Here is a 10576-nt window from a genome sequence, read left to right as displayed (position 1 = left end):
ACATTCTTTTATGTGTTTTATCTTTTTGTTTTGTTTTGTTTTGTTTTGTTTTGTTTTAGGATCTTGCTATACAGCCTAGGCTTGCTCTGAACTCTTTGTAACCTGGTCTCGACCCTCCTGTGATCCATAAGCAGGAAGCAGAGAACATTAGTTCTAAGTGAAGGCCTGGTGACACACCTTCAGCAGGCCACACCATCTAATCCTTCCCGAATAGTTAGACCAACTGGGAACCAAGTATCCAAATGTATGAGTCAATGGGGGCTGGCCCCATTCAAACCATCATACATAGCCTCTACCAAAACAAACCTGGAGACAGAAGTTGGAGGAGGAAATAGTTTTATTCCAGTCTAGGTTTGGAAAAGTGGAGTAAAAAAAAAAAAATCTATTTTCTAAAATGGAAAGGTCTCAGGGTCTTGTGTGTGACAGGTGGGAGATTCCAGCACTGGGGAGAATTCTGTCTTCAAAACAAACCCTTGATCTGCAAATCTGGATGGCAGAAACCTGTCTTATCAGCTTTAGGTATCATCTCCTTTGTCCTTGGTAACACATTAATTTTAGAAGTGTAAACAGTGACAGTTAAAGGAAAGGGGACATATCACAACCAGCCTCTGAGAATCTGAAATAACTCAGGAAAGTTTTTGAGGTCAGGCAGTGTTTAGCTCTAAGTCATTCTGTCATTATAAAAGAGTGGCTTCTAGACTGTGCCTTGCCTTGGGTTATTTCATTTTACAAAGCAGAATTTGGCTCCATTTTGAGAAATTCAGAGGTCGGATGACTGAACTTCCCTATGCTTGTAGATACTACCACCTGGCCAGCAGTTCCCACCAGGCACATACTGACAGGAGCCTATAAGTCAGAAATTCTCAAACACATAGATTGTGGGTTTCCTCCTCTCTGGGGGGCTGTTGGTTGCCAGCCCACGAAGGCAGGAGGGGCAGAAGAAAGACACAGAGCAAGGACTAGAAGGCCTATAAGCATGACAGATCAAACACTCTGAGAGCCACTTCAGGGAGCTAGTTCAACTTTAGTTCCAGAGAACTAAAGTTATATACCTCTTGGGGAATGGGTTGGGAGCTCCAAGGATAGGTATACATATTGGTTGAAACTAAGCACTTCAAGGATGCTTTATTTGCATTAAACAGCATGATCATATGAACCAGAACACAGTACCTAATTATCCCATAGGCACAGGGAGAGAAGAGCTAGCAGGGAGCTATGTCAAAAGCCATATATCAAATATGGCTAGATTAGTGTCTAAAGACACTCTCCAGATGAAGGAGGCCCTGCTGGGGATGGGGAGTCCTGCACCTTAATGCCAAGCACAGAACGGCTATCTGGACTGTGAGGACTGCAACCTCAAACATCAGGGTCCTTCTAACAATAGATGTGTTTTAAAGTTTTAGAAAAATGCAGCTTTCTAACAGCCTTACTCACTACTTTTCCTCCAACTTGGAGATTCTCTTTGCAGCTTCTTTTACCCCTGTTATAGCCTTTCTATAACACAGATATAATTGCCATGTGATGTATAATGTCCAAGATTAATATGGTAATTAAGATTGGAACAGAAAACCTGTCATAGCCAGCTATCAGAGGAAACCAGGACTACTTAAACGACTGCAGCCACAGCAACTGACCTAACTTATGAGTTTATTTTTATCCAATAAACACTAACATTGTAGAAGGGCACAGACATGGTCACTTGTGTTTCTGGCATAGTATGCTCACGACAACTGGACAGCTATATGTTAGACAAAAGGGGTGAAAGTGGAGGCAGCAAGGCTTGAAAGCTACTTGTTTTTTGCTAAACATTGGTGTTTTTGTAAAATCATTTAAAAGGTTTATTATTTGAAAGTTTTATTTATTTTATGTATATGGGTGTTTTACACACATATGCCTGTGTGCTACATACATGCCTGGTGCATGAGGATGCCAGAAGAAAAAGTCAGATTCTCAGGGATTGGTCTTATAGACTCCATGTAGGTCCCCTACAAGAGAAGCCAGTGTTCTTAACCACTGAACCATCTCTCCAACCCCAATTTTTTTTGGGGGGGGTAGCTTTTCTCTATGTAATAGAGTCCAGGCTGTCCTGGACTTGCTTTGTAGACCAGGCTGGCCTTAAACTCACATAGATCCACTTGCCTCTGCCTCCCAAGTGCTGAGATTAAAGGTGTGCACCACCACATTCCACTCCAACTTCTATTTAAAAATTATTATTATTATTATTATTATTATTATTATTATTATTATTATTATTATTTTTGAGACAGAGTTTCTCTGTGTAGCTTTTGCTGTCCTGGATTTGCTTTGTAGACCAGGCTGACCTAGAACTCACAGAGATCCGCCTGTCTCTGCCTCCCAGATTGCTGTGATTATAGGCATGTGCCACAATGCCTGGCTTAAAATTTATCTTAAATTATGCTTTTGTGAGTGTTGGTGTCCCCAGAGGCCAGCAGAGGAATGTTGGATCTCTTGGAGCTGGAGTTACAAGCAGCTGTGATGCTTGTAGGGCCAGACATGGGTGCTGGGAATTGAACCAGGGTCCTTTCAAGAGCAGAACTGGCTCTTAGTCACAGAGTCCTCTCTCTAGTCCAGTAAAATCATTTATTTTCTTTCTTTAACTTTAAAAAAAAATGCTGTTTCAAGCTGGGTGTGATGGTGCACACCTTTAATTCTGTGAGTTTCAGGCAGCTTACAGGTCTACATAGTAAGTTCTAGGACACAATAAGTTCTAGGACAGTGATATATATAGTAAGACTGTCTCAAAAAATAAACAAAATAAGCAAAAGAAATACCATTTTCTTCTCTTGTAACAGGCCTATCAATAACCTAGACAGGAACATGTTCTAGGGACTTTAAGAAATAATATAAGCTTGGTGGTAGTGCACACCTTTGATCCCAGCACTCGGGAGGCAGAGGAATAGGCAGGAGGATCTCTTCAAGTTCAAGGCTAGTGTGTGGTCTACAGAGTGAATTTCAGGAAAGCCAGGGCCACACACACACACACACACACACACACACACACACACACACAGTGGGGGGGGGGGGGGGAGAGAAAGAGAGGAGAGAGAAGAGGGGAGAGCATTTAATTGGTGTATAGTTTCAGATGCTTACAGCTTATAGTTTGTAATGGTAGCAGGAGAGGCAGCATCCTAGTGCCAGCCACCACTGGGCCTAGAAGGGTCTTGCCCACATTGCTCCTGCAGAGACTCCATACTCTAGACCCAGAGGCATCCTCTACTCTGTCCTAATGACCCTGTATTTGTCCTGTATCCTGCAGCCACTAGAAGTGTGGCCCGTGAGTGCAGGGCTAAAATTACTGATGCTCTGCTAATCATCTTTGAAGTTTTGAGCCTTGGAATATCCTTCTTTTTCCATTTGGTCAAGACAGCACATTATCAGGCCAACAGCTTGGTGAGGGTCACCATTCCAGGCTTGTTTGGGTATCCTAGGGACTGCAGGAGTGCTCCAGGGGTCCCTGCTTGGTACATCTTGGCTGCTCTCCCCCTAAGTGCTCCACCTTCTGGATCTTGTTTATCCCACATACCATCAGTCTTCCAATTTCAGCAACACTGCCAAGGCCTGCAGCGCATTTCCTCCCTGTTCTGTCCCTATTTCTTTCTTTCCATCCAACCTGCCAGTCATACACTAAAGCCACCTCCCATCGCTGTGTAGGCCAGGTTGTCTATTCAGAGTTGACCTGTCTGGTTCTGGTGTCATTAATTCTGAGAACTTGCCCTCTGTCCCATAATTCACTTTGTCGAGCCCCTACCCCTGAGGGCCCCAGATGTTCAGGCCTTTCTGACCTGTGCATGACAGCTCTTGCTCCTTTGTGACCGAAGCATTTCACCCAACCTTCTCTGCCTGCCTACTATGGATGGAGGTTGGAGTCACCAGGTGAGCAAACACAGCCAACCACCTTGGCCATACACTTAGTGCTCTTGGCGGGGACAGTACGGGTCATGACCACAGGGTGGCAGCATAGTCTTGCAGACCAGCCGCAGCCGCCTCCTCCCCAGCTTCCACCCCTTTCGCCTAACCGGGTTTACTCTTCTGAACTGCTGTACAAAATCATCCGTCAGGAGGGGCCGAGAGGTCATCAGATGCTGGGGAGGTCCCAACTGGGCAAGGCACATCTAAGATCCAGAGAGGCAGGCTTGGGCCTCCTCCCCCACCCCGCCCCATCCGTCCGAGTTGAAGGGGAATCTGGTGTGCTCACGTGAGGTGAACGGAGATCTCTGCTCCTGTTTGGTAAGGACTAGGGTTCTCAGACTCTGCTTGGGTCCTATCGAACCTCCTTGTCCTGGGGAGGGCGGCAATGTCAGCATTGGTATCTACCAGCCCTACACACGAGCACTGATCGTCCCAGGGCCACTAAAAGAAGCATCTGGAGGGCGCAGGCAGGTCCTCCCAAGAAGCTGCGGGTCCCAGGCCGTGACCTCGAGCAGACGACATCTGGTCTCTGCCCTCAAACCGCGCCGGGCAATAGGTAACTTGGGTGGCCGGTTGTGCCCGGCCGCCTATCCTGGCGGGCTAGCAGAAACGGCCCCACTGGCTTTGAATGTAAAGACACTGCCTTTGTGAGTGCCTGCCCACCCCACCCGCCGCCGCCCTCATTAGCATAGCAGCTGCTCGCCGAGCGGAGACCCGCTCAGGAGAGGGCAGAGGCCTCCGGAATGAATGGGGCTTCGGCTTTGCTGCGGGCAAGAGAAGAAAGACCGACAGACGGACGCGCAGGGGATGTCGGAAGGACAGCCAACCAGAAGAATGCGCCACACGGGGGCGGGGGTGAGGCGGTGGGGGAGGGCGGCCTCCAGGGACCCTAGAGCCCCAGGAGGGTCTTGCCAAGGCCTCAGAAGGAGCAGTTGCTGAAGTTCCCAGACCTGCGACGGCCCCTCCTATGGTCTGAGCCCTTAGGCTTTGTTGCTTAGCAGTCCCAGGCACAAGGCCTCCTTTCCTGTCCTTCAAGGCCTGTGGATGTAGCCTCTTCCCTTCAGGCTTCGTGGGAGCAGCTGGCCTTCTAGGTCAAAGGGTGGCTGTTCCTTCATCTGTGGTGCACGCCCTCTCTGTCCGCTCTTGTGATGAGCTACCAGGCCTTTGTGAACACACTGCCCCATAACCATTTGTCTTTTCCCTTACTGCCGTGCTATGTGTCCTGGCTGTCACCTTCGGGGTTTTTCCGCATTTCTGGCAGTAATGGGTCAAATCAGAGATGTATAGGAGCCAAACACCCTCCTGAGAACACGGCACAGGCCTTGACCTTACCATTTGGTGTGTGTCCTTTCTCCCTTCAGGGTTTCCCAGCACTTCTGGTGCCTGTTTCTTTCCCAGGTCCTCTCAGCGTCACTTGACCCGTACCCTCAACTGGTGACAGGCACATCTGCAGGTCTGGATGGCCAGGACAGAGAAGGACCTGGATGACCTATGCCTTCTTTTCACTTGCTCTAAACTGGACCAATTTGGGGAGAGGATGGTAATTTACAGAAGACTTGGCTAGCCAATTCCACTGCCCTGGGTAATTTTTGAGTTGAAAGGACCATTGGCCACTCTAGAAAAATGGGCACCAGGGTCTTGGCTTCCACGTGTCCACATGTAGGCAACAGAGACATCATGTCTGCTCCTGCCCCACAAGCAACCATGGGAGCCATGCTTTAGATCACTCTTCTTGCTGAGCCTTCCTGGTCCTTTCTGACCTAAGGACTTGAACTAAATCCAAATCTGCTCTGCACATTACCCATTCTGGAAAGTGCTGCCCATGGTTCACTTTAAGGAAAGATGACCTGCTATGTATTCCTGTAGTTTTATCTGTGGACTCAGTGGGCTTTACTAACTGGGATTCTCTCCATGGTTCTGACCCCACCAGGGGGAAGGACTATGGTGACTTCAGAGTGTCTTCTAGAATGGTGGGTTGTGTCAACCCAGCCCAGACAGTGCCTTTCTCAGAGGAGAAAGACAATGAGTTCCACTAGGGCTCCTTCCTTGGCCATCTCTTCTTATTCTTTTTGAGACAGGTTCTCTCTGTGTAGCTCTGGCTGTCCTGGAACTCTCTCTGTAGACCAAGCTGGTCTCAAACTCAGAGATCTACTTGCCTTTGCATCCCCAGTTGATGGGACCAAGGGCGTGTGCCACCACAAACAGCCTGGCTATCTCTTCTGAGTTTCATTCCATTCATTGGGCAACAATCTGTCAGATGTACCTCCAAGAACTTCAGGGAGCTGCATGATTGCACAGTGGCAACCTGGAAACCTCTAGGGCCTCTCTTAGGTGGTAGAATTTTAAAAGTGTTGCAAAGGCAATGATTCTTTTTGAGCTTCCTTCTTTCCTTAGTACTTGGACCAGGTGGGGAGAGTTAGGGACTTAAGTGACTTGGCTGGCCAATTCCTTTTAGCTGTGGGCATTCTGCTGAGCTGGAAGAACTGCTAGCCTCTGTACTCCAGGAAAATAGACAGCAACAGTGTAGCTTTGGACTCTCTTATTCCCAAGCAGCATAAGTAAAGCCCAGGGAAGACATAGCTGGTGATAACAGTAACTCCTGGGGCAAGACTTCCTGAAGAAGATACCTTCCCTCTACAGAGTATCAGCATCACTGTCTGCTCTTGGGAAGTTTAATAACCTTACTGCTGCTGGGGAGAAAATATAAAGACAAGAGTAGGAACCTGAGAAGTGTAGGGAGGGATTGATGGTTGCCTGGAGTTTGTACCAGAACAGTCACTTATGGCAAGGCTCCTTAACAGAGCTCCCTGATGGCTGCTGCTGTTCTGGCAGGCTTCCTACCCTCCATCCCACTCAGGATCCCAAGAGTGCCTCTCCATGTACCTCTAATGCACTTTCTCAAATCACATGCATGGGAACCCTGGACCTTACTCAGATCTGTCTTCTGGTGAGTGGCTAGCCCTGGACTCTGGAAGCCAAAATCTCCAGAGGTGTTTTGCTTGCCTAGGAGCAATTGGAATGTTCCCCCAACTCTAAAGAGAAATCATCTGTGCAGAAGTTCTACCAGTATTTCAACTCTCAGGCTGGGTGGGACGCATTAAGAGCTACAGACTGTTTCCCTGGGGAGGGCTCAGCCACTTTGTCAATACCAGGAAATAGCTGACACCAGTTCCAGCTCACAGGGTGGCCAGAGCTCCTAGCATCAGGCACAGGCTGACATCTGGGTTGACTTGGACTTTTTACTGAGCTCTAGGCTCATTTTCCCCAACTCTGTCTTTAGATCCACCAAGCCAAGCAGCCATCATCCATTAGTTGAAGATAGCATGCTGTGGCCTAATCCTCATCCCCATAGATGGTATCCATGACTTGTGCCAAAACTAAAACCATTTTTTAATATAAAAAGACCAATGAAAAATTTATTTGTAAATTTTTCACGTTGGGCTACAAGTCTGTATCGTACGCTCAGGAGTGTGCCACAGACTTCATACAGACAGAAGAGACTAAACCAGGACCTATTTGAAGCTTCAACACAGGCCTAGGAAGTCTTAACATTAATTAACATAATTAAAAAGGCATTTGCATGTAGAAAAAACATACAGAACTCCTTTTGAAGTAATCTGTGCTTGTCTCAATGTCTGCCAGTTTCACGACATCATCACTATTCTTCCCACACTGGTTCATAAAAGCTGCAGAAGAATATGACCAGACGGCACAAAAGGCCTCCACCCACCTGTGTCCTCAAGTGCTCCCCATTTTTGCACGCAGGGTCAGCAGCACTTTTACAAGGGGAAACCTCATTTAAATTTGAATTCAGCCTCCCTTTTATTTCCCAGGATCAAAACAACAAGGGGTGTGGGGTTGCATAGAAAATTGGAACCACAGAAACCAGGAAGTCTCCTTTCAGGGACAGCAAGTGATGCTCCAGCACCTCCTCCAGCCCCAGTCCTTGGCACAGCCCCTCCCTCAGGGCCAGAGCCTCAGATTATAATGGGGTCCTGGAGTTTAGGGGTGGGGGATGGGGTGCCAGAAAGGGCACAGCAGCCCTTCCACTCATTCTGAAATAGTATGAGAGATTCACAGTCTTTATAGGGATTTTATAAAAATATAAATATGGGTACACAACAGCCTTCACAACGCTGGATACAATGCCCTTTAAAATTGGGTTTATAACCAAGATTCAAAAAATACACCTAAAACTTGGCTTAAAATATGTTAATATTTTATATTGTCATAAATGTTATGACATTTAATCGTGGCAAATTCATTTACTTTTTTAAAAAAGTGTGCAACCGACTACTAACATTAGAAGTCACTAGGAAGGGTACATGCTCTCAAAATCCCCACGTCCCAGCCACTAGGGCTTTAGGTCCCACTGGAACTTTGCTAAACCAGCCGGTGTGGGGAATGGTGGCCTCTCACGGAGGGGGAAGGGAGACAGATCCTGGGCTCCCTAAACTCAGAATCCAGGGAGGGGAACCGAGTACGGTGTGGAAAATCAGGGATTTGATGGAGGAGGGGCTAGCAAAGAGAAAACCATAGGGGTAGGCGGTATTTTCAGTGCAACCAAGAAATGGTAGACTCAAGTTTTTAGTTTTAAGGAAAAAAAAAAAAATCATCTTTCTCCCATAACCACGCACAATATTTCCAAACAAAAAACTCAGGCGCACAAACTTCACCCACATATATACACACACGTGATAAATAGTTTAGGCCATCAGGGACCCGGAGCGTCCCCTTCCTCGCACGACGGCGCGCAGATGGTGAAGCCGGGTAGTGGCTGCTCTGCCATCGCCAGCGGCTGGAGCTGCACTGTGGGCGGGCGGGTCTCAGGGGCGGCGGCGGGAGCGCGAGTCCGCCCGCGCCTTTCACCTTCCGCAGAAAACATTTCAAGCGGAGGATCCGGTATCTCGGGATTCCGAAGTCTCCCAGTGTGAGACTCAAATTTCAAAATGGGCTAGAGCCTGCGCCCCGCCCCTACCCTCGAGGCGGTTGGGGGCCGTGGGAAGACGAAGGGGCCCTACAGGGCTTCGAGGACTGCCTAGGGGAGGCGCTCTCTTGTGGAGAGTGGAACCCTGGGGGCCACGGACGCGCCGCTTTGGTCGTGGCCGCGGACGTGGAGACCTAGCCCGATTTCCACGCGGGCCAGCAAACCTGGCACACACCGAGGTAGTTGGCGGGAACGTACAGCAGAGACGACGCGGGTGAGGGCCAGGGTCCGGGGTCGGGTGGGTATCACCGGCCGCTGGCCGCGTACTTGGCCTTGGTGATGAGATAGAGAACGATGTCCTGGTGGCCTCCGAAAGCGGCGATGTGCAGCGCGCTCCAGCCGTCGCGGTTGGCTAGGCGGATGTCGGCGCCGAACTTGACCAGCAGCTTCACCAGCTCCAGGTTGCCGTCGATGACTGACTGATGTAGTGCTGTCTGGCCCTCCGGCCCGAACGAGTTCACGTTGAACTCACAGTTAGTCATGTTCTGCAGCAATGACTGCAGCTCCTGCGTGTTGCCCTTGCGCACCGCTTCCTGAAAGATGCGCTGGGTCTGCGGCGCCGAGCAGGTGGACAGCTCGGCTTGGCTCATACTGCCGCAGAGCTAGGGCCGCGGGCCGCGCCCCGGCTCAGCGCGGGCGGCGGCTGCAATGCGGGCCCCGGGCTGTATCGGGGCGTGTCTCGAGGCACGCCTCGGCGCATGGAGGGCGCTGCGCTCCCGGGCCCCGCACACCGCTCCTGTGCTCTCCGGGCGCTCGAGGCCGAGGGCCGCGGGCGCGGGACCCCTGCTGCATCCAGCCGCGCCCAGGCGGGCGGGCAACAGGGCTGGGTGCTGGTTCGCAGGGCCTGGAGCAGCCGGGGACGCGTGCAGTCGTGGTCCCTTCAAGGTTACTCTGCGCTCTCGCTGAACCACGGGGGCCCTTTGCAAAGCAGTTCTAATTCGCCCGCCGCTTCCCGTTGACTTTTACGGTTCTTATATTTGCATAACAATAGGCGCTCTTGACGTGCACAATAGGGCACTTTCGATTGGGCCGTGCCCACGTGGGGGCGGGGCGGAGGCGGGGTTGTGTGGCTGCGTCCTACAACGGTAGAGGGCGCTCGTCTCGGCTAGCACCGGGGTTGGTCAAGAGACCACAGATTTTCCAGCGCCACATCCTGGGCTCGCTTGCCCTTGGGTGTATAACCTCCTCCCGCAGTTTTCTTCTTTCTTCATAGATCTCGGGATTTTCGAGATCCTGGAGCAGACATTCCCAGGCCTGGACCTGGCGTTCATGGGTCTACGAACTGCTCTGTTGCGGTTGTGTAGCCCTCCACCGCACTGGCCCTTCCTACTCAAGTGTTAACTTGCCCAGGACGCTTGAGCAGCTCTTATGTTTGGCTCCTCCACACGGATGAAAGTCATTCATGACCCCAACTCACCCCAGTGTAGGGGTTCCATTCTCCTCTCCAGAAGGCTGGGATGGGGACAGTCTTAATATCTCTCTCTCTCTCTCTCTCTCTCTCTCTGTTCCGAGGTAGTCTGTCACCACTCCTCCAGATGTATGCTTCCTCTGCTCAGCCCTGTAGGGAATGTGCAAGGGCACATAGGCCTGGCTAGTGAGATGCACAGCACTGCCCCCTAAGGGAGTTCTGAAATGACTCATTTCCAAACCGTAAGCCTC

The 10576-nt window shown here is 50.1% G+C and overlaps 1 protein-coding gene across 1 annotated transcript; it reads right to left on the bottom strand.

Moving 5' to 3' along the window:
- Window positions 1-7306: 7306 nt before the first annotated feature.
- Window positions 7307-9849, bottom strand: Nrarp (NOTCH regulated ankyrin repeat protein). The gene has a single exon (XM_055600361.1). The coding sequence runs from the start codon at window positions 9505-9507 to the stop codon at window positions 9163-9165; it is 345 nt and encodes a 114-aa protein (XP_055456336.1). The 5' UTR covers window positions 9508-9849; the 3' UTR covers window positions 7307-9162.
- Between the last annotated feature and the right edge of the window lie 727 nt (window positions 9850-10576).

This window comes from Psammomys obesus, unplaced genomic scaffold (genome assembly GCF_907164565.1).
Source record: "Psammomys obesus unplaced genomic scaffold, mPsaObe1.curated_primary_1811, whole genome shotgun sequence".
Lineage (NCBI taxonomy): Eukaryota > Metazoa > Chordata > Mammalia > Rodentia > Muridae > Psammomys > Psammomys obesus.
The sequence above is the reverse complement of the archived record's forward strand: the minus strand, read 5'-3'. Positions and strand labels throughout refer to the sequence as shown.